Raw genomic sequence first — 23,457 nt, 5'->3', positions numbered from 1 at the left:
TTGTGCACAAAATTAGAGAAATATGCTTTTTGTGCGTATGGACAATTTCTGGGATGTTTTATTTCAACTCATGAAACATGGGACCAACACTTTACATGTTGCGTTTATATTTTTGTTTAGTGTACATTGCTATGACATCATTGGTAGGCTATTTCCATGACATTATTGAATGATCAATAACAATGAAAGGGTAAATGTGAGTATTTATTGATATTATATCAACATTATTGGGGGGGGGGGTAGAAATGTGTCATAGCAGATGGACTGCTTTCTGATCAGTTACAGTTATAAAAGCTCATTAAACTTCAAATAATCAGGAGTTATAGGAGGACGTCTCATTGTAATGGCTGGAAAGAAATGAATGGAACGGTGTCAAACATGTGGTTTCCATATGTTTGATCTGTTTGATACCGTTCCATGAACTCCATTCCAGCCGTTACAATGAGCCCGTCCTCCTATGGCTCCAGAGCGACTACAGTTAATTGATTAATTTTAAGATAGCTAGGTGAGAGAACCACATACAGTATCACAGTCATAGAAAGTAAAACTTTTCCTCAATAAAGCAGCTATCAGCAAAGTCACCTGCTGCAACCCCTAATGGGTTGGGACACTGTCCGAGGTCACCTAGATAAGATTACTATCATGTACAATGACATTTTAGTAGATTGATTTTAGGAAAGTTAATATTTCAACGCCATTTTCAGGGTCATGTTTTATTGTTTTGTTGATACGGTGGATTGCCTTGGACAGAAGCTGTTGGTGGAGTATTTTGGACAGCAAAGGTTAAATAAAAAATAAGATCTGTCTACTCAGGTACAAGGCATAGAAGTAGAGGCTGTCAAATACCTTGTTTAACCTCAGGGCTCTGGCATGCTGTTTAGAGCATCATTACAGGGTCCTACCTGACCCATTACTTCACCCACAACTAAAGATAACTCTACCTATATGCTGAGTAGCTGAGTAGACAGATCTTAGTCTTGGGTTAACGACACTCTTGGGTCCATAGACTAATTTCTAGGCATCTTAGGTGAAATCTATCTTCAGATAACAATTGATAACACCCCTCCTGTCTATTAAAGCAAGGCACATTCAAGGTTTGTCCTTTGAAGATAACACTCAGAACACATGTTATCTTCCTGACCACAATGATGACTATAAACGACATCCATCAAGCTCAACAGGATTAGTTAGTGCAGACAAGCCAAGACATCAAGATGTGGTTGGATTTGTACTTGGGAATGGCAGTTTTTCTCAGTGTAGAGTGCAAACCATTGAACAAGGGGACACACAACAAGTTGCTAGTGATCTCCTTTGATGGTTTCCGATGGGACTATGATCAAGACGTAGACACCCCTCACATGGACAAGTTAGTGGAAGATGGAGTGAAGGCAAAGTACATCACCCCTCCGGCTATCACCATGACGTCCCCATCTCATTTTACCACCATAACTGGTAAGGCAGAAGAGTCACAAAATGCTATTGACTTGTTGCGTGCATTTGAGCAGCTTGTTTGAAGTTCTCAACCAGGTGCATATTAATACAAAATAAGAAGTATTTCCTTGGGTAAAATGTGACTACGGGCCCAGGTTACTGTTTCAAAACTGGTTTTGAAGTCAAATGTAGCCTACTACTGTAGATGGATTATTGACAATTGATTTCTTTGGTCAAATATTTCAATTCTTTCATAAAAACAGTTTTGTTTGTGGCATGTGCCCAGAAAATCCCAGGCCTGACCATGATCTCACTCACGTTACAAAGTAGCCTCACTTGCCAGTGTTCTGGGTGGCAGGTAGCCTAGTGGTTAAGAGCTGACTAGGTGAAAAATCTGTTGATGTGCCCTTGATTTAACCATAATTGCTCTGTAAGTCGCTCTTATCTCTGCTAAATGACTAAAATGTAAATGAAATGTTCTTTCAGATTTTTAGGACAATCTATTATGTCGTTCTGCCCCTGAACAAGGCAGTTAACCCACTGTTCCTAGGCCGTCATTGAAAATAAGAATTTGTTCTTAACTGACTTGCCTAATTAAACAAAAGGTCAAATAAAAATTAAATAAATAAAATGTACACTGTATATGTGCACATACTGTACATATCCTTCGGGTCCTAATTATTTAAATACAAATCTCTTCAAACGTGCTGCTTACTTTATCTCTGGGCAATTGACCTCACTTTAATCTGACCCGAGAGTTATTCCTGAGAAATGGAAATCACCTTATGTTTTCATTTGTTAATGCAGGAAAACCCCACAAATCTACAGACAATTTCTAAATGTTCTCTTATATGACAGTGATAAAAAATAAGTATAGTACAGCAATTAAAGTTGTAAATGCCATCTTCGATATCCTTGATAAGACACATCACTGAGGTTTTGGATACTGTTATCATAATGTCATGATGAAAAGACAATTCAAACTGGAAGGTTGCTGGCATTAGAAAATATTTACATATCATTCTATTTTCTTCTCATATCTCTCACAGGGAGATGGATAGAGGATCATGGAGTTGTTCATAATATGATGTTTAATTCCACAACTCATCAGAAAGTCGGCCATAAAGCTACCTTGAAGAGGTCTGAGTGGTGGGACAATGGAGCCTTACCGTTGTGGATTACAGCACAGAACCAGGTGAGCAACTGGTCATGATTTGATCCTGGACATTAAATATCACAAGTGTTATTTGTCTAATATGCAGATTTAGCTTACAGTCCTCCTACTGACAGCTACAGAAACCACTGTCAGACTATTACAATGACCCCCCCCCCATTTGTTTTGTACACTGCTGCTACTCGCTGTTTATTATCTATGCATAGTCACTTCACCCCTACCTACATGTACAAATTACCTCAACTAACCTGTACCCCTGCACACTGACTCGGTACTGGTACCTCCTGTATATACGCTTGTTATTGTTATGTTATTGTGTTTTTATAATTTATAGAATTTTTTACATTAGTTTATTTGGTAAATATTTTCTTAAACTCTTCTTGAACTACACTGTTGGTTAAGAGCTTGTAAGTAAGCATTTCACGGTAAGGTCTACACTTGTTGTATTCGGCGCATGTGACAAATAAAGTTTGATTTGACTTGATTATTTTTACGTGAATGAAGTAGCTCTGATGAAAGTTAAGACCCCTACTACACCCTGTAATTAGAAGCATACATACAAGCATTGTCACGTCCTGACCTTAGAGATCCTTTTAATTCTCTATTTGGTAGGTCAGGGTGTGACTAGGGTGGGAAATCTATGTTTATATTTCTTTGTTGGCCGAGTATGGTTCCCAATCAGAGGCAGCTGTCTCTGATTGGGGATCATACTTAGGCAGCCCTTTTTCCCACCTTCAGTTGTGGGATCTTGTCTTTTTATGTTGCAGGTGTTGCACTCCTAGCTTTACGTTCGTTGAGTTGTTTATTGTTTTTTTGGTGGAACATTTATATGAAAGAAAATGTACGCCTACCACGCTGCACCTTGGTCTTCATTTAACGACGGACGTAACAAGCAAACATACCTTTTCTCTTTCAGGGCCTGAAGACAGGTTCCTTTTTCTTTCCAGGAGGAGGAGCCAACTACAGTGGTCAAAGTGTAAACCGGGCGGTGGTTGAGGAAACAGGTCAACAAGATGATAACGAAACAGAATGGCATCAGAATATTGACACTGTTTTGAGCTGGTTCACCAAAGAAGATTTTGACTTTGTGACTCTGTACTATGGAGAGCCTGACAACGTGGGCCATGCCAAAGGACCAGACCATCCTGACAGGAAAACCATAATAAAGCAGATTGACCGCACCATCGGATACCTGAGGGAGGCCATCCAGCGAGATGGTTTGACAGACAACTTGAACATCATCATCACCTCTGACCATGGCATGACCACCGTTAAAAAAAGACCTCTTGTAGATGAGATAATCCTCTCTAAATACCTGAATTTCTTCAACTTGGTTTATTTTGAGCTCCTTGACTACGGTGGGTTTGGAATGATCACACCGAAGAAAGGAAAGGAACAGCAGGTTTATGATGCTCTCATGAAGGCCCCAAACCTCACAGTCTACAAGAAGGAAGATATGCCAGAGAACTTTCATTTGTCCAAGAATGACAGAATGCAGCCTATTATTGTCATTGCTGATCTAGGTTTCAACTTAAACTCGGTAGTTACTGGTATTAACTTTAAAGACACTTCATATACTATGTATAAAGTAAAAAATAGTCAAGTAAAAATATCACAGATTAAAAAAATAAAAACAATTATGATATGCATGTAATTTCAACAGCGGTTGATCGTCTACGTAAACAAAGGAGATCATGGATTCCACATGGACGAAATGGACATGAAGACCATCTTCCGTGCTTTTGGACCAGATTTCAAGAAGAGTTATCTGTCCGAGCCCTTTGACAGTGTCCACATCTACCCTCTAATGTGCAAGCTGCTGCAGATAGATCCAGCCCCTAACAATGGCTCCCTATCTGTCACTGAGGGCATGCTGGTTCAGAACGGTACGGCTGTGAGCTTCTCCTAGAAAGCATTTTAGTATCAAAATGCATGACAGTGTCTATGAATGAATTGTAATACAGGACGATATCAACCTTAATGTGTGCTCCACTGATGATGCTTCTTGTATAAGATAATTATCAAGACTGACATGACACATGGTTATATCACATAACTAATGGCACCATTCTTCTCTACACAGGTGGGAGAAGACATCATATGTCCCTTGGTGTTTTGGCATCGATATTTGTCTACATTTTATTTGTCATGTAGTTATTTATGATGTCGGTTATTTTCCGTAATGTTCGTTAAATGAAAACAATTGCATAGTTGAATCAATCATAACCAAAACTCCAACAGATATTTTTAAGGAGGATCACATTCACTATGATTTCACAACAATATCCATCTGATTGTATTATACACTCAGTTCCCAGTTTACTGCGCCGTTATTTGCCTGTTTGTAGCTTGCACAATTCTTGCCGTTCTCCTTCGAACTCTCAACAACGATCTGTTTTCGCCAATAGGACTGCCGCTGATCGGATGTTTTTTGTTTGTCGCACCATTCTTGGTAAATCCTAGACACTGTCGTGCATAATAAGCCCAGGAGGCCGGACGTTTCTGAGACACTGGAATCGGCGCGCCTGGAATCGACGATCATACATACCATGCTCAAAGTCGCTTAAGTCACTCGTTTTGCCCATTTTAAAGTTCAAGCCTGCTTCATACACTGTGTACAAAACATTAAGAACACCTTCCTAATATTGAGTTGCATGTCTATGTCATGGAAAGAGCAGGTATTCTTAATGTTTTGGACACTCAGCGTATAGCAAGCCACAGCCACGTGACACACTGTCTGTAGAAGCTAACCATTTTTGGGAACGGGGTGGTGTACCTAACAAACTGCCAACTGAGTGTATGTTTAATAATCAAACCAGTCAGCATTGGCTCAAATAACTTTGTCTAGAACCTACATTTAATAATGACACCTGCCCACTGATGGTTCAGGAGTTTCAAGTAGCCTGATACCGATACTTTCATTCTAAATGTCAGATTTTATTTGGAGTCATATTTTATTTAAATAATTGTTCCGACTATATATTTATTTGTTATTATGCTTTAATAAACGTGCATGATGAATGAGTATTGCAGGTTTAAAAATAAAATGTTTACCAGGAAACAGGATTTGGATCTAAGGTGTTATTACCACCTGCAGCCAGCTGGGGATATCATTTTTTTAAATAAATTTAACCAATATTTAACTAGGCAAGTCAGTTAAGAACAAATTATTTTAAGAACAAATTCTCATTTACAACGACGGCCTAGGTACAGTGGGTTAACTGCCTTGTTTAGGGGCAGTTAGACAGATTTTTACCTTGTCAGCTCGGGGATTAAATCTAGCAACCTTTCGGTTATTGGCCCCACGCTCTAAACACTAGGCTACCTGCCGCCCCAACTGTATATACATATTCCAACAAATGGAAATGTTACAGAACAGACTAATCTGAAAACACAGATGGAGGAAATATAAAAGGTACATGTGTAAATAATCTCCCTGTTTGCCCTTTATTTCATACTAAATATTATGAAAGCCTCCCTTACAAAAACAAATTGCAGTTTTGAAACTGCAGTAAAAGTGTAGTAACTGCAGTTAACTGTGGTATTTTGGACATAGTAATTGCAGAATAACTGCACTCTAATTAAGCAAAAGGCACGAGGGGGTGTGGTATATGGCCAATATACCATGGCTAAGGGCTGTTCTAACGCACGACCTGGACACAGCTCTTAGCCATGGTATATTGGCCATATACCACAAACCCCTGAGGTACCTTATTGCTATTATAAACTTGTTACCAATGGAATTAGAACAGTAAAAATAAATGTTTTGTCATACCCGTGGTATAACTGCAGTTATACTGCACTCTGACTGCTCTTTCAATTACAGTCTGACCAGGTGAATACAGGTGAAAGCTATGATCCCTTATTGATGTCACTTGTTAAATCCACTTCAAATCAGTGTAGATGAAGGGGAGGAGACAGGTTAAAGAAGGATTTTAAACCTTGAGATAATGGAGACATGGATTGTGTGTGTGTCATTCAGAGGGTGAATGTGCAGGACAAAATATTGAGTGCCTTTGAACGGGGTATGGTGGTAGCTGCGCTAGGCGCACCTGTTCTTCGTGTTTTGTACAATCAGTGTATATTTTTCACATCGATGCCGTTTATTTTTGTCATGGCCAAGGTTATTGCAGGGTTAAGTGGTGACTTGAATTTAAAACAACAAGGGTGAATAGGCTTTGAGCTATTGCCTAATGGAAATGATAAGATTATGAAACCAGCCATGATGAGTGGCTACACTTGTTGCGGTCATGTGACGAAGCATTAACCGGTTAGGTCAAATGGAGAGTGAGCGCGCCCTGCATTCTACGTGACGTTAAACTGCTGTACAACTACTTCAGTTTTGGATCCGTGCGTGTCTAGGTTACTCAGCCTAAATCACAACTAGTCTCTGTTGTTTTAAACTATGGCTGAATGTTTTGGGAACGACATATATATATTCTACAATTGAGTTAAGTCTTAGAATAAAGAAAAATGTTAAATTTCGTCTTGCAAGATGTCTCAAACAACACGGAGCAAAACACAACAACGCCTGAGGACTGGACTGTTGTAAGTCATTTACAAGTAGTGTGTTAAGTATTAAGTATTGTGATTATTCATTTGTAGTTGTCCTGTATTTAAACTACTGTACAGTGTACAGCAATGTGTATTTCTTAGTTGTAGCTACATCGTTGCCACATGCGTCTGCAGCATGGCTTTTGGGGGGTGGGACCACCCTCTCGCACTGTAGAAAGTGGATGAGATTATTCTCCGCAATTGACCAGAGTAGTGTTATAGGATCTGCCTCGCCCTCTGCAGGTAGGGATAGTGACTGTTTTGCTTTATAATCAACACCTTTCCCATGTAAAGGTGTACTTTGCAGTCAGATGGATCCAGATGATTATGGCAGTGCTAAGGTATGCAGGGCGCAGCATTTACAACCTCTTTGTAATTGTACAATCTGGTGATCACACAGGTCAAATGAAGAGCTCTTCCCAATGGGTTTTCTGTTCTTGTTTGCAGCATTGTCGGTTCAGGTTCCATACTTGTTTATGCAACTTTCCAACACCTTATAAGGACACCTGAGGTTAGTTACAAACCCGACAGATGATCCCCTCTACAGTTGGTTTATATTGTTTCTGCATTTAAGCATATATTATACCCTACCTTAGTTGGTAGAAAGGCACTATATAAATCCAATCTGTTGTTTTTGTTAATAATAACAATATTATTAACCTATCTACAATACCACGACTGCTTTAGACTCCAAAACAATGCCCAATACTACCTCCTCTGCAGATCCAGCCATTGTTCTTACTGAGTGTGACAGACTTGCTGCTGGCAGTCAGCTGGCTGATAGGAGCAGTACTGTTCACCCAGGACTGTGATAGCCATGTGACCTGCTACAACCTACACATCGTTGAACAGGTATGTACACAGACATATAATCCATTCATTTACAGTAAGAATTGACTTAATGTTTCACTCTGAGAAATAGATGACCAAGGCCGATCTAGATCCGGCCCAAATGAAGTAGAGCAGCAAATCTAGCCCAATTTGACGCCTCTTCAATTCTGTTAGATCGGGACAAAGGAGTCTGGATGTGGCTGACCCATTTCCCTTGTACTTGTGCACTGGAATATTCTGTACCAAAAGGGAACATGATATATAACCCTACAACAAAACCAATGATGGTCCTAGATATCTAATCTCCATGGATACGCAGAAAGGGAACACCATTCCATTGACACGGCATACCACTCTTCTCACCACTAAAATAGAAGTAAATGTTGATTGATTCATGGTGACCACTGACGGAGAACCCCTGTCTTTTAACAGATGCTGTATATGACCTCGTTCTTCTACACATTGAACTATGTATGGACCCTGTACTCTGGGCTAAATAACAGATTCTACAGTAGCCTTCATGGATACCCAGCCCAAGTAGGTGCTACCTGACAAATTATCGTTTTGATGTCTGACACATTTGGTTGTCTGTATTTCCCCATATTCAACTGTTTGGTTAAAGTCTGGCCTCTGTTTTGTTGAAGTGCGCCACCAAACTGAGAAGCTTCAGCAAGATTGCTGCAGTCCTGTCATGGTAAGCATGGACTATTTCACAGAAAGAGTATTTCATTTACCTTTATTTATTTAACCTTTATTTAACTAGGCAAGTCAGTTAAGAACAAATTCTTATTTACAATGACGGCCTAGTATATGCTTGACCTATTTAAAGTTCAGTAGATGTCATTATGCATCCAATAGAGGGAGTATGCTAAATGTCCTGTCCCCGTTTCTCCTCCCAGTGTCCTCCCCGTGCTGCTGATGCTGCCAGTGTTTGTAACAGGAAACATGGACCACTGTTACACAAACCTCAGCCAGCCTTACAAGTAGGTCTGTAGCATGCATCAAAGTAGGAACATTATCATGGAGAGAGTTTCCTTTGGGATAGAGATAATAGTGTGTCAATAAGGTTAGCGGTTTTAGTAAGGCAATCAGAATTCATATCAGGCACTTCCGTGCTAAATGTTTGGCCAATTAATATGATTTAATTGTCATCTTTAATGGGTTTTAGTAAGGCAATCAGAATTCATATCAGGCACTTCCGTGCTAAATGTTTGGCCAATTAATATGATTTAATTGTCATCTTTAATGGGTTTTAGTAAGGCAATCAGAATTCATATCAGGCACTTCCGTGCTAAATGTTTGGTCAATTAATATGATTTAATTGTCATCTTTAATGGGTTTTAGTAAGGCAATCAGAATTCATATCAGGCACTTCCGTGCTAAATGTTTGGTCAATTAATATGATTTAATTGTCATCTTTAATGGGTTTTAGTAAGGCAATCAGAATTCATATCAGGCACTTCCGTGCTAAATGTTTGGCCAATTAATATGATTTAATTGTCATCTTTAATGGGTTTTAGTAAGGCAATCAGAATTCATATCAGGCACTTCCGTGCTAAATGTTTGGCCAATTAATATGATTTAATTGTCATCTTTAAATGTTTGTTTTTTTATACATATCTCTTGTTGATTTGAGGTGCATAACGGTTTGACTAATGTCCCTCTCCCTGCATATTAGGTGCCTTCTAATGCACACGGAGGCACTCTTCATGTCCACTGACTTGAGCAAGATGGTGGTGGACTCAGCTTGCCACCTGGTACACATGTACAGTATTGCTGTCTTCCTGGCAGTGTTCCTCCTCACCTTTGTTGGCATTGTGGTGAGTCAGCCTATCCCATGGTTACCATCTTATTTTTATTTTACTCAAACGTATCTTGGCTTCACACGTCTTTTGTCTACGCCAGGTGCTCATGGGAAAAGCCCGCACTGTTTACAGACGTTATGTGAGTTCTAGTGGTTTCCTAGGCGACAGGCAGTGGGCGTCGCTTCGTGTTCTGGACCGACACCTGCTCCTCTACCCCTCTGTCTTCTTCTTCTGTTGGGGCCCAGGTAACTACAGTACTGTTCACCCAGCTCAGAATCCTAGGGCCCCCCCGGGCTTGCTAAATAATTTCTAGCAGCTGAAAAACACATTCTCCTTTTTGATATATTGCCTTATTTACCTTTTCATTTCAGCAGTCTTCCTGGCAGCCATGATTCTGTACAACCCCAAATCAGTGGAGGGAGTTGTGGGCGTCATTCTCTACATCTTACAGGTAAAACTGCCAGCTGCTCTGAAACCTACATCCAAGACGTGTGCAACCTCAGTCCATGGCTTAATTTCTACTTTCTCATCCTCATCCCAGGCCTTCACCTCATCCTCTCAAGGCCTTCTGAACTGTGTGGTGTACGGCTGGACACAGACACACTTTCGGTCAGCTAGCAAAGATGCTCTAAGGGACATGGACACCCAGACGCCACTTCTGAGATCTCAGAAGAAAGGCTATAAAACTCTATGGTCAACACCATCCCCCAAACCAGATGATATAGAAGGATCTGGTATTCTCCCGACACCACATTAACGTACTATGGCGGTTGTGAAACTGGCAAAAGAAATTAAACACAGCCTTTTGTGCCAGACTGGGAGAGTGACGGTTTGGTTTTGAATCTTGGGGACAGTACCTTGGGAAGCACCTGTTCTACCAATGAAGCAAGAATACCCAAGGCTGTACACAAGGGACAGCAGGGTCAAACCAGACAGAGGCTGAACTGCTGTAAAGAAAAAAAGGAAGAACCAGGGAATTTACAACGAGAGGAAGAGCAGCTCTGAAACAGGATCTGAGAGCTCTGTACTTTCATCAGAGTCACTCCCTCCCTCACTTGTTTTGACTGCATCGGTCGTGCAAACATTGTCTCTACATTAGTGTTTAGAATTTCCCACAGTAGTTGGGGACAGCCGAGGATATTTGTGAAAGGCTTTGTAACTGACTGGCATGTCTTTGATTTAGAGGGGCCCTGATTGAGCCCAACCGTGTGGAAAACAGTGCGCAGCAGCCTGTCACTTTTCATCTTGATGGAACAAAGGCACTCCATTCACAGAGATGCTGCTTGACGTACGAGTTTGGCCCGTGGTGTTGTGTGATGGTCGTAGATACGCAAGTGTGTGCAATGTTTAGTTTTCACCCTGCATGGGCTTGGTCACAGAAATGTTACTGTAAGTTTATGCTCACTCCTTGAGTTCAATTCTAAACTTTTTCTATCAAAGGGGGCAATTATTGCCTTGCATAAAATGTGACAGGCATGACAACGGGATAAATACATCACCACAACATACACTTTTTTCCCCCTGAGATGCAAATGACACTGAATGAAAAGAATGTGAATTTCCGGTCTGTCAATGCATTGGCCTTTATTTCTGTTCAACTCAATCCATCAATATGAAATGGGCAGTGCAGCTACAATATAGTAACTGCTGCAGCCTCATCAAAACAATCAAATATTGTTTCACTCCCACATCCGACCAGCTGCATCATGGCAGTTATCAAAGATGAGGCTGTAGTCAGTGCCTCCAGCTTTGACGAAATCGGAGACCGTCTTACTTCCTCTAAAGTTTTTGGTTTCAACTTTCTGCAAAAAGTTTTTTGAAAAACATTGTTTTAATCTGAACGACTATGTATTTGCCACTACAGAGTCATTTCAATAAAAATGGCTTATGAAAGAAAGCTGATTGATTACTTGCCTTCCAGTCTCGACTCATGTGGCGAGCAGCCACCACTACAGTCTGAGTGCTGATGCCAAATCCATCCCCTTTATGGACAAGCCACTGGGAGCCATCAGCCAAAGTCACTCTGGATCAACAACGAAGGATTAGATATAGCGGATAGTTTAGGCCATTTCTTAAATAATAAACAGGATGTTGCTAGATATGCAGTAACAAACAACTGACTTTTGTGGGTTTATTTTATAAATATCATACGCATATCATACATAATATGATGTTACTCACCTGACTCCTGAGTGGCTGAGAACCCCCACCTGAAAAGACATGCCTTCAAGGGGTCTCCTCATTCTGTCCGCTTCATACACCTTGGAGTTGTACAGCTTCCTCAGGTCAGACATTTTAGATATGTCATAATTGTAGGATCCTCCACCACCTATGAGAAATGTTATAATAACACATGAACAACATATCACTATATTTATAGATATTTCTACAAAATAGTTGTTCAAACTTACCACCACTGAAAGAGGATTCCACATTTCCAACCAAAAGGGCCAGAAGAGCTGGCAGGATGAATGCGGTTCTGATGGAGAACATGGCAGGATCCTTTTTCCAAGGATGTTGTGGATACCTAATACACTTTGTGCAGTGAGATAGATTTACCTTTTTATAAACCCCAAGTTGAGACACTCCTCCCTTTTTTGTTATTGCAGCACATTCTCGTCAAATAGAAAGTACTGTCTGGCACACAACAGTGGATTGCAAAATAGTTGTAGCACCTTTACTTATATATAGATTTTTTTGTATTTTTTTTTTACAAATATGCACATTTAAAGGTTATACTCTCAAACCGATTATTCATCATCTTTGAAAGACTGATGACATAAACTTGTTTTTGCTTAGACATAGACAAGATGTTGTTTTCTCCAGGACAGAGGCAATGTTTGGAAAGACAATCAATGATTTATTTGACTGCCGTAAAGGGTTAACTTCTGCCTTGGAACACAGTTTAAAGTTCATTCCTGGGCTTTAGCAAACCAGGAAATTCCCAGAGTGACAACATAACAGGGCAGTACCAGAGAGCAGTACCAGAGAGCAATACCACAGCACAGAGCAGTTACCAAGAGTGCAAATACAGTCACTGCCAGTATCCTGCTGCAATACAGGATACTCCCATGTTGGGAAACAGGGGGAACGGACAACATGTTTTATTGTTTTTCCATCAGGAGACCATTTCTATGAGTTGCACTGCAATCAATCAACTAAAAATCTATAAAGAAAGCAGCTATTGTAATTTACCACACAAAACTTTTGTCAGCACCACATGTATCTGGAACTTGTCTGGACGTGAACATGACTTCAGATGTGAATGACGCTATGGCAGTCAAGGTAAAGGAAGGTCATTTGACTTCCAGCTGCCAGTCGAACCAGAGGCAGTTCAATGAATATTGTAATTTTTCCAGCGTATTGTCACTCACTGTAGAGGGAAATACAGTCACAGCCCGGTGACCATGACCCGATGCGATGGTGGCATCTGTCTCTGTTGGGCACTGGGGACATCGGGACTTCTCAGAAGGCTGGAACAGCTGGCAGTCATTCCCCCAACGGCTGGCATGTAGGCGTGGTGAAGAATTGGCAGCTGCACGGAAAGTCTTCGTTGGACGCTGCAAAGGAAAACAAGTGTGTAGGACGTTTCATTTCTAAATATATACAGTAGATATTTCTATAAAAAATGTACTTAAATATACACTGAGTGTACAAAACATTAGATACATCTTCCTAATATTGAGTTGCGCACCCCCCCCCCCCCCCCCCCTTTGCCCTCAGAAGAGCCTCAATTCGTTGAGGCATGGACTACAAGGTGTCGAAAGCGGTCCACAGGGATGCTGGCCCATATTGACTCCAATGCTATTCCACAGTTGTTTCAAGTTGGCTGGATGTCCTTTGGGTGGTGGACCATTTAACAATATAATAAAGGATCATAGTTTTCACATGGATTCACCTGGTTAGTCTATGTCATGGAAAGAGCACATGTTCATAATGTTTTGTATACTCAGTGTATATATAGAAAGTATAGAAAATATTTGTATTGCATAATGTATTTTTTAGTATCAGAGTAATATATTTTCCTGTACTGTTCAGGTGAGTTGATGTCATCAAAGAGTTCCCTGTTCATCCTGGGCACATCCTCAGAGCACACCTGGGCTCTCAGTGTCACTTCATGGCCCTGTCGACTGGGAGGACTCAGCTCTTCCTCTAGTACTTGCATGGCGACATCCTCCAACTGGTCACCAATCTGCAAAGACCATTTCTATGTTAATTCCCAAAGTTCCACCATCTGAAATGGCATTAATGATTATTAGCTCCACAACAGATGGGCATTCAACCTACAACGGTTAAAGTTCTGTGAACTGTTTAGACTCAAGACAAGGGGTCAGAACTCACCTCTGTGATTCTCCTCCGGAGCTGCTGGTTTTCAGTCCGCAGGCTTTCAAGAGATCTGCACTGATTGAGACTGCTAGAGGAACTGGAGGTCTCAGAATCCTCCTTGTTAAGATCACATTGTAACCAGCTAGTTGGATCCACTTGGTTGGGATTGTCTCTGATTTTTACAAGCTAGGATACAAGACAGAAGCATTCAATTATATTTTTCAAGACGAGTGTTTACATCCAACATCATCTACACCAATTTGTAAACAATATACACTGAGAAATGGAAGTAAAACGAGAACATTGAGATATTTGAACATGAGAGCTCAACATGTATACAAGAGGAGGTTTCAGAGATGTGGCAGGTGACACCTTGGGCAGGAACACCAGACACAGGGTGCAGGTACAGCAGGAGATGACCACCAAAGCCATGAAGAGCTGCACATTAGGGTTATACTGGGTCAGGAAGCACCCTGATGCTCCAATGATAGACATGATGGTCACGTGGTACATGCTCAGCCTTGTGTACTTGCTGTCATCGAGGAGATGGATATGTGCATGCCTTGTTCTCAAGGCCAGGAAACATCCAAGAAACTAAAGAAAATATGGAAAACCATCAGCTAGATTATCAGCTTTGTTTGAAAAGGATCCTGGGTGTTGAACATGGTTCTGGCAATTTCTCTCACCATTAGAAGCCCTTTGTAGCCATATACAATGGCGAGCCATTTAGTCATGTTTGTACTTTCACAGTGGTCCAGGAAGTGCCTTGTATTAACGTCTTCACCACCAGGATCAGTCTGAAACACCACAAAAAGGGAAGACTATTTTAATATTTTTGATCTCCCTCTGAGGTTCACATTTACTACTACTCTACCACACGGTCGACAACAGACCAGAGCCATTCACTACTACCACCACACGGTCGACTCCAGACCAGAGCCATTCACTACCACCACACGGTCGACTCCAGACCACAGCCATTCACTACAACCACACGGTCGACTCCAGACCAGAGCCATTCACTACCACCACACGGTCGACTCCAGACCAGAGCCATTCACTACAACCACACGGTCGACTCCAGACCAGAGCCATTCACTACCACCACACGGTCGACTCCAGACCAGAGCCATTCACTGAAACCACACGGTCGACTCCAGACCAGAGCCATTCACTACTACCACCACACGGTCGACTCCAGACCAGAGCCATTCACTACCACCACACGGTCGACTCCAGACCAGAGCCATTCACTACAACCACCACACGGTCGACTCCAGACCAGAGCCATTCACTACAACCACCACACGGTCGACTCCAGACCAGAGCCATTCACTACTACCACACGGTCGACTCCAGACCAGAGCCATTCACTACTACCACACGGTCGACTCCAGACCAGAGCCATTCACTACTACCACACGGTCGACTCCAGACCAGAGCCATTCACTACCACCACACGGTCGACTCCAGACCACAGCCATTCACTACAACCACACGGTCGACTCCAGACCAGAGCCATTCACTACCACCACACGGTCGACTCCAGACCAGAGCCATTCACTACTACCACACGGTCGACTCCAGACCAGAGCCATTCACTACTACCACCACACGGTCGACTCCAGACCAGAGCCATTCACTACTACTACCACACGGTCGACTCCAGACCAGAGCCATTCACTACTACTACCACACGGTCGACTCCAGACCAGAGCCATTCACTACCACCACACGGTCGACTCCAGACCAGAGCCATTCACTACTACCACCACACGGTCGACTCCAGACCAGAGCCATTCACTACTACCACCACACGGTCGACTCCAGACCAGAGCCATTCACTACCACCACACGGTCGACTCCAGACCAGAGCCATTCACTGAAACCACACGGTCGACTCCAGACCAGAGCCATTCACTACTACCACACGGTCGACTCCAGACCAGAGCCATTCACTGAAACCACACGGTCCACTCCAGACCAGGGCCATTCACTACCACCACACGGTCGACTCCAGACCAGAGCCATTCACTACTACCACCACACGGTCGACTCCAGACCAGAGCCATTCACTGAAACCACACGGTCGACTCCAGACCAGAGCCATTCACTGAAACCACACGGTCGACTCCAGACCAGAGCCATTCCCTACTACCACCACACGGTCGACTCCAGACCAGAGCCATTCACTACCACCACACGGTCGACTCCAGACCAGAGCCATTTACTACCACCACACGGTCGACTCCAGACCAGAGCCATTCACTACCACCACACGGTCGACTCCAGACCAGAGCCATTCACTACAACCACACGGTCGACTCCAGACCAGAGCCATTCACTACAACCACACGGTCGACTCCAGACCAGAGCCATTCACTACTACCACACGGTCGACTCCAGACCAGAGCCATTTACTACAACCACATGGTCGACTCCAGACCAGAGCCATTCACTACAACCACACGGTCGACTCCAGACCAGAGCCATTCACTACAACCACACGGTCGACTCCAGACCAGAGCCATTTACTACTACCACACGGTCGACTCCAGACCAGAGCCATTTACTACTACCACACGGTCGACTCCAGACCAGAGCCATTCACTACTACCACCACACGGTCGACTCCAGACCAGAGCCATTCACTACCACCACACGGTCGACTCCAGACCAGAGCCATTCACTACTACCACCACACGGTCGACTCCAGACCAGAGCCATTTACTACTACCACACGGTCGACTCCAGACCAGAGCCATTCACTACTACCACCACACGGTCGACTCCAGACCAGAGCCATTTACTACTACCACACGGTCGACTCCAGACCAGAGCCATTTACTACTACCACACGGTCGACTCCAGACCAGAGCCATTCACTACTACCACCACACGGTCGACTCCAGACCAGAGCCATTCACTACCACCACACGGTCGACTCCAGACCAGAGCCATTTACTACTACCACATGGTCGACTCCAGACCAGAGGTTAACCCTACACACCATTTACTGTAATCTGTGGATGATCGACAGTAAAACCAGATAATCTCATTACTGTAAACAAAGCCCATGATAGTGTGCATTCCAACACAGTGTACTGCGGTTGATCTTTAGCTTCGAACAGAGGAGATTCAACTGATGGGTGGTGAGATTTGCAGTGTAGTATGATGGTGTCTCAGGTCTAAAGAGGTTGGCCAATATGGATGGATATGTTGTGGAGGTGGGCAGAATGATTGGATAACCAGTTAACTAAATGTAATGATACTTCCTATGAGCAGCATACACATTTAGACACCTTTTAACTTAAAAGCATGTGTGCTGATGGTACTGAAGTACCACCTTGGCCAATACATGACCTGTCTGAGTGATTAACCCTCCGAGCTGAACTCTTCCACTGTTCGTCTAATAGGATCTGGATCTAACAATACATTTTATTTGCTCCTTTCAAGACTACCAAGGACTGTTAAAGAGTAAGAAATAGAATACAATAGTAAATAAACATGCCATTACAAAGAGGACATTAGAAAAAAGGAGCATGACTGGCACAACAATACCGGGGGAAATTAACAACAAGCTAATCAAAAACGCTGTTAAAATTGAAAGGCTAACTTGAACAACGTCCGCATCCCCTACACAACAAAAGATAAGACTATAGAGCAAGACCAAGGTTAAAATAAGAACATGTAATTAAAGTGTTACCTCTAGGCTGAACTCTTCCACTGTTCGCCTGAGTGGATCCACCATCTGCCAGTAGGTTAACAGACACAGATCGATTAGCAGCATTCCCCCGACAATTATCCATAGGTCATCCTTATTAATCTGAAGAAAGAACAGAGGGGGAGGATGAGTATTAAATACTACACAGGAGAGATGGCGATTAAGAGGCCTGTACTTTTCTGAGTTTCTTTAACTTGATCTTTTGAACTTTGAGTTGACCTTTTCAATGATCTCCTTATTTTTGACAATTGTCCAGACCCTCCAAGTTTTTGCAAACAATGTCCCAAAAGTTGTGGTGTATCCTACAGAAAGAATCCATGTGCGAATCTGTGACAAGAGGAAACACAGTGAAACAATGTGCATCCCTTGAAACAAGGGGTTCCCTCATCACAAAAATGTTTAGATGTTTAAGCTCATGTGTACTGACAGGGCAAAGCGTAACAAACACTTTGTCAGTCACAAGGGATCCATCCAGCCCATAGAGGAAGACGGAGGTACAGGCCAGCACTGTACCCAGGATAATGAGGTAGTTCATGGACGGACTGGACTTCTTCATGACCCTATGGGAAAAACAAAATATTGAGATCTTTTAACGGGCAGCCTTGTCTGAGCAGAGCATGTGAGTAAGAAAACTGGATAACAACGAAAGAGAACAACCTTGTGTTTCGATGAAAGCTACCTCAAAAAGTATCTAGTTCAATTACAAGCCAATACACGATGCTTGGAATAATGATCATACCAATGGTTGTGATGCTTGATGTGGAAGAAGAGGAAGGAGAGTGCCATGAGCATGGCCAGGCCAGTGGTGGATAACAAGATGATGTAGAGGGGAACACTGACATCCCACCGCTGGGACTGTGTCCGGTCTTTAGGCGGCTCCATGCCTATGAAAGGCACAAAAATGTTTTTTGTTGTTGAAAATGTCCTTTTTTTATGCTTGAGGTGTCATCAACTTTCTTAATGCCTTGTCCTAATAGTGTGGCCACCTACCTTGAAACTTGATTAAGTGGTTGATGAGTTCTAATTCTTCAGCATTATACTGGCCTATCTTAACCTCCCGGTCCTCTGTGGAAACACAAGCAGTTGATAAATATTTCACAAAGAATGTTCTCTAAATTCATGGAAATACACATCTGTAATGTTTACCTTGAAATTGGCTTAATTTAATAGTTCCCATGCGTTTACCATTTCTGAACAGAACTTGACCCTAAAAAAGAAACTCAATTTGACAACAAGATTTGTAAAGCACATCTTATCTTTAGTCTTCTGGAGCAATGATCTATCTAAAATGGAATGTTAACACAACAGTCATGCTAACTTACAGTTACACCCTCAAAGCAAATCTCCTTCATGGAATCCAGGACCATTTGTCCAATCTCCTTGTAGCTGACTGTGAAGTTCCGGTGGATGTCATATCTCTCTCTGTGTCTTACAGACTCAATGACCCTGGTCAATGCTTTCACCATCACCCAAACTCCATCATAGGCAAACCCATGGAACTTGCTGGCAACCAACCCTCTCTGCAGCAGCTCTCTGTTGTAAGTCTCGTCATACTCTTGTGGGGTCTAAACAGAAACACAAAGGTGCTTGTTTAACTTCTCTTAATGCTCTTGCATTACTTTTGCTACACTGCAAATACACCGTTTAATGTTTTCAACATTACGTCCAAATGTTTTGTTATAAACACAAGTTATCCATTGGAGAGAGCATGGTACAGTATCGACAGAATATGTTGTCCCTTGCTGAAAACCTCAGTACCTACCCTTCCTGAGATGCCTTTTATCTGTCTGTTACTGAGGTGTGTGAAGTCCACAGTGATGTAGCCTTCCATTGCGGTCAGCAGGTTGTTTGAAGCACAGTGGGAGGAGTTGGCCTCCTCCCACCAGCTCCCCTGGTAACCGCCAGGGAGGATCCACTGATACCTCCCACCAAACATGTTCAGGCTGTAAGCCTAGAAGGTTATATGGTAATTACAAAGACAAATGGTTATCATACAGATCATTCAAAAGTAATTGTATGATGAATGCGCTGTTAAACTGCTATTAATCTTTGTCTCAAACAAGTGCTAATCATTAATGATGGCATTGTGTTGCATCGCATCACATTTTAATGTTGGTTTTCTGGTTATGTACTCACACAGCAAAACACTTTGGAGGCTGAATTCTCGTCAAACAACCCAATAATGATCCTTACATCCATATCCTGTCGAAAGGGACATGATACAAAACAAAGAAGAGGCAGAAGCTACAGATTGACACGTTGAGGATGCATCTGCAATTTTCTGAAATGATGCAATTCAGTGCCAAATTCTAACTTTGTAAGTAAAGATGATTTGGGCATATTACTCACCTTCAATATCTTTACATTGACACATGGGTCAGTGGACAGGCTTTCAGTTACAGCAACCATAACATCAGCCTTGCTCAGTTGTTTAGCCAGATCACTCCTTATCTTTCAAGGACAGGACAATATAGACTTTAGAATTCATACAATAAGACAGCATTGTTGTCAGCAGTCTTAATCGATAGGCTAATGCCTGATACCCTTGTATCCCTACTTGTAAATGGCGATAACAGCTACATTGAACACCAAACAGGCATGTGACTGAAAGCGTTACCAAGGTCAGTGGTACCTCTGAGATCCTCTGTACATCCTGGGTCAGCATCCCTACACGTCTCCACCTGTAGTTCTGTAGGATCTTCACAACAGCCTGATTGACTGTGTTGTCTGAGGTGACCATTCGGAAGAAGTTGGGATATTTTTTCTCATCACCTGAAACAGGCGTTGTTGCAGCGAAAGACAGCTGGAATATTGAATGTGCAATAATGTTAGGCTTGAAGAGCACTATATCATTATTTGAAGTACCAGGTTGCTTACAATACAGTGTGATGTAAAATGGTTGCTTGGTGCCTACAATACAGTGTGATGTAAAATGGATGCTTGGCGCCTACAATACAATGTGATGTAAAATGGTTGCTCAGTGCCTAAAATACAGTGTGATGTAAAATGGTTGCTTGGTGCGATGTAAAATGGTTGCTCAGTGCTTACAATACAGTGTGATGTAAAATGGTTGCTTGGTGCCTACAATACAGTGTGATGTAAAATGGTTGCTTGGTGCGATGTAAAATGGTTGCTCAGTGCCTACAATACAGTGTGATGTAAAATGGTTGCTTGGTGCCTACAATACAGTGTGATGTAAAATGGTTGCTTGGTGCCTACAATACAGTGTGATGTAAAATGGTTGCTTGGTGCCTACAATACAGTGTGATGTAAAATGGTTGCTTGGTGCCTACAATACAGTGTGATGTAAAATGGTTGCTTGGTGCCTACAATACAGTGTGATGTAAAATGGTTGCTTGGTGCCTACAATACAGTGTGATGTAAAATGGTTGCTCAGTGCCTACAATACAGTGTGATGTAAAACGGTTGCTTGGTGCCTATTTTTTCTCATCATCTGAAACAGGCGTTGTTGCAGCGAAAGACAGCTGGAATATTGAATGTGCAATAATGTTAGGCTTGAAGAGCACTATATCATTATTTGAAGTACCAGCAATTGTGTGATTTGCATGTATGTCACCTATTAAATAACATGCTCTATTGTGATAAACAATACAGTGTGATGTAAAACGGTTGCTTGGTGCCTACAATACAGTGTGATGTAAAACGGTTGCTCGGTGCCTACAATACAGTGTGATGTAAAATGGTTGCTTGGTGCCTACAATACAGTGTGATGTAAAACGGTTGCTCGGTGCCTACAATACAGTGTGATGTAAAATGGTTGCTTGGTGCCTACAATACAGTGTGATGTAAAATGGTTGCTTGGTGCCTACAATACAGTGTGATGTAAAATGGTTGCTTGGTGCCTACAATACAGTGTGATGTAAAACGGTTGCTCGGTGCCTACAATACAGTGTGATGTAAAACGGTTGCTCGGTGCCTACAATACAGTGTGATGTAAAACGGTTGCTCGGTGCCTACAATACAGTGTGATGTAAAACAGTTGCTTGGTGCGATGTAAAATGGTTGCTTGGTGCTTACAATACAGTGTGATGTAAAACGGTTGCTCGGTGCCTACAATACAGTGTGATGTAAAACGGTTGCTCAGTGCCTACAATACAGTGTGATGTAAAACAGTTGCTTGGTGCGTTGTAAAACGGTTGCTCAGTGCCTACAATACAATGTGATGTAAAATGGTTGCTCAGTGCCTAAAATACAGTGTGATGTAAAATGGTTGCTTGGTGCGATGTAAAATGGTTGCTCAGTGCTTACAATACAGTGTGATGTAAAATGGTTGCTTGGTGCCTACAATACAGTGTGATGTAAAATGGTTGCTCAGTGCCTACAATACAATGTGATGTAAAACGGTTGCTCAGTGCCTAAAATACAGTGTGATGTAAAATGGTTGCTTGGTGCGATGTAAAATGGTTGCTCAGTGCTTACAATACAGTGTGATGTAAAATGGTTGCTTGGTGCCTACAATACAGTGTGATGTAAAATGGTTGCTTGGTGCCTACAATACAGTGTGATGTAAAATGGTTGCTTGGTGCGATGTAAAATGGTTGCTCAGTGCCTACAATACAGTGTGATGTAAAATGGTTGCTTGGTGCCTACAATACAGTGTGATGTAAAATGGTTGCTTGGTGCCTACAATACAGTGTGATGTAAAATGGTTGCTTAGTGCCTACAATACAGTGATGTAAAACGGTTGCTCGGGGCCTACAATACAGTGATGTAAAACGGTTGCTCGGTGCCTACAATACAGTGCGATGTAAAATGGTTGCTCGGTGCCTACAATACAGTGTGATGTAAAACGGTTGCTCGGTGCCTACAATACAGTGTGATGTAAAATGGTTGCTCGGTGCCTACAATACAGTGTGATGTAAAACGGTTGCTCGGTGCCTACAATACAGTGTGATGTAAAATGGTTGCTCGGTGCCTACAATACAGTGTGATGTAAAATGGTTGCTCAGTGCCTACAATACAGTGTGATGTAAAATGGTTGCTCAGTGCCTACAATACAGTGTGATGTAAAATGGTTGCTCAGTGCCTACAATACAGTGTGATGTAAAATGGTTGCTCAGTGCCTACAATACAGTGTGATGTAAAATGGTTGCTTGGTGCCTACAATACAGTGGATGTAAAACGGTTGCTCAGTGCCTACAATACAGTGTGATGTAAAATGGTTGCTCGGTGCCTACAATACAGTGTGATGTAAAACGGTTGCTTGGTGCCTACAATACAGTGTGATGTAAAATGGTTGCTTGGTGCGATGTAAAATGGTTGCTCAGTGCCTACAATACAGTGTGATGTAAAATGGTTGCTTGGTGCCTACAATACAGTGTGATGTAAAATGGTTGCTTGGTGCCTACAATACAGTGTGATGTAAAATGGTTGCTTGGTGCCTACAATACAGTGTGATGTAAAATGGTTGCTTGGTGCCTACAATACAGTGTGATGTAAAATGGTTGCTTGGTGCCTACAATACAGTGTGATGTAAAATGGTTGCTTGGTGCCTACAATACAGTGTGATGTAAAATGGTTGCTTGGTGGCTACAATACAGTGTGATGTAAAATGGTTGCTCAGTGCCTACAATACAGTGTGATGTAAAACG

General features: G+C 42.2%; 3 protein-coding genes across 6 annotated transcripts; 2 read left to right on the top strand and 1 right to left on the bottom strand.

Annotated features, from left to right (window-relative positions):
- Nucleotides 1-1,214: 1,214 nt before the first annotated feature.
- LOC120036162 (ectonucleotide pyrophosphatase/phosphodiesterase family member 7-like) lies at nucleotides 1,215-4,514 on the top strand. Its single transcript, XM_038982633.1, has 4 exons — nucleotides 1,215-1,452; nucleotides 2,481-2,626; nucleotides 3,522-4,145; nucleotides 4,269-4,514. Exons 1-4 carry the CDS (start codon nucleotides 1,215-1,217, stop codon nucleotides 4,512-4,514), a joined length of 1,254 nt encoding a protein of 417 aa, XP_038838561.1.
- A 2,355-nt stretch (nucleotides 4,515-6,869) lies between these two features.
- On the top strand, nucleotides 6,870-11,372 carry LOC120036163 (transmembrane protein 116-like). Of its 4 annotated transcripts, XM_038982636.1 has the most exons (11): nucleotides 6,870-7,153; nucleotides 7,454-7,500; nucleotides 7,607-7,670; nucleotides 7,883-8,011; nucleotides 8,423-8,527; nucleotides 8,635-8,684; nucleotides 8,890-8,973; nucleotides 9,669-9,810; nucleotides 9,896-10,040; nucleotides 10,167-10,246; nucleotides 10,337-11,372. In XM_038982636.1, exons 1-11 carry the CDS (start codon nucleotides 7,079-7,081, stop codon nucleotides 10,550-10,552), a joined length of 1,137 nt encoding a protein of 378 aa, XP_038838564.1. In that variant the 5' UTR covers nucleotides 6,870-7,078; the 3' UTR covers nucleotides 10,553-11,372. The 4 variants fall into 4 exon arrangements, with proteins under 4 accessions (XP_038838564.1, XP_038838562.1, XP_038838563.1 ...); XM_038982634.1 differs by having other exon boundaries at nucleotides 10,167-11,372; XM_038982635.1 differs by lacking the exon at nucleotides 7,454-7,500 and having other exon boundaries at nucleotides 10,167-11,372.
- Nucleotides 11,373-12,980: 1,608 nt separating this feature from the next.
- On the bottom strand, nucleotides 12,981-20,585 carry LOC120036164 (gamma-aminobutyric acid type B receptor subunit 2-like). The gene is made up of 14 exons (XM_038982638.1): nucleotides 20,478-20,585; nucleotides 19,608-19,796; nucleotides 19,168-19,410; nucleotides 18,992-19,052; nucleotides 18,836-18,910; nucleotides 18,585-18,729; nucleotides 18,273-18,405; nucleotides 18,065-18,172; nucleotides 17,828-17,947; nucleotides 14,808-14,918; nucleotides 14,494-14,715; nucleotides 14,137-14,307; nucleotides 13,827-13,987; nucleotides 12,981-13,355 (listed from the first exon to the last, which is right to left on the bottom strand). Exons 1-14 carry the CDS (start codon nucleotides 20,583-20,585, stop codon nucleotides 13,187-13,189), a joined length of 2,016 nt encoding a protein of 671 aa, XP_038838566.1. The 3' UTR covers nucleotides 12,981-13,186.
- Between the last annotated feature and the right edge of the window lie 2,872 nt (nucleotides 20,586-23,457).

The sequence above is a fragment of the Salvelinus namaycush genome, unplaced genomic scaffold (genome assembly GCF_016432855.1).
Source record: "Salvelinus namaycush isolate Seneca unplaced genomic scaffold, SaNama_1.0 Scaffold1224, whole genome shotgun sequence".
Lineage (NCBI taxonomy): Eukaryota > Metazoa > Chordata > Actinopteri > Salmoniformes > Salmonidae > Salvelinus > Salvelinus namaycush.
Note: the sequence above shows the minus strand (reverse complement) of the source record. Positions and strands in the feature narration are given on the sequence as shown.

Coding starts and splice junctions, on each gene's coding strand:
- LOC120036163 (XM_038982634.1), top strand. CDS start 7,079: ATGTTAAATTTCGTCTTGCAAGATGTCTCAAACAACACGGAGCAAAAC. Junction 8,012..8,422: donor ACCTACACATCGTTGAACAG/GTATGTACACAG, acceptor GTCTTTTAACAG/ATGCTGTATATGACCTCGTT. Junction 10,041..10,166: donor CTTCTTCTGTTGGGGCCCAG/GTAACTACAGTA, acceptor TTTTCATTTCAG/CAGTCTTCCTGGCAGCCATG.
- LOC120036162 (XM_038982633.1), top strand. CDS start 1,215: ATGTGGTTGGATTTGTACTTGGGAATGGCAGTTTTTCTCAGTGTAGAG. Junction 1,453..2,480: donor TCATTTTACCACCATAACTG/GTAAGGCAGAAG, acceptor TATCTCTCACAG/GGAGATGGATAGAGGATCAT. Junction 2,627..3,521: donor GGATTACAGCACAGAACCAG/GTGAGCAACTGG, acceptor TTTCTCTTTCAG/GGCCTGAAGACAGGTTCCTT.
- LOC120036164 (XM_038982638.1), bottom strand. CDS start 20,585: ATGGTCACCTCAGACAACACAGTCAATCAGGCTGTTGTGAAGATCCTA. Junction 19,053..19,167: donor TTTGCTTTGAGGGTGTAACT/GTAAGTTAGCAT, acceptor TTTCTTTTTTAG/GGTCAAGTTCTGTTCAGAAA. Junction 18,406..18,584: donor ATCAAGCATCACAACCATTG/GTATGATCATTA, acceptor TTTTTCCCATAG/GGTCATGAAGAAGTCCAGTC.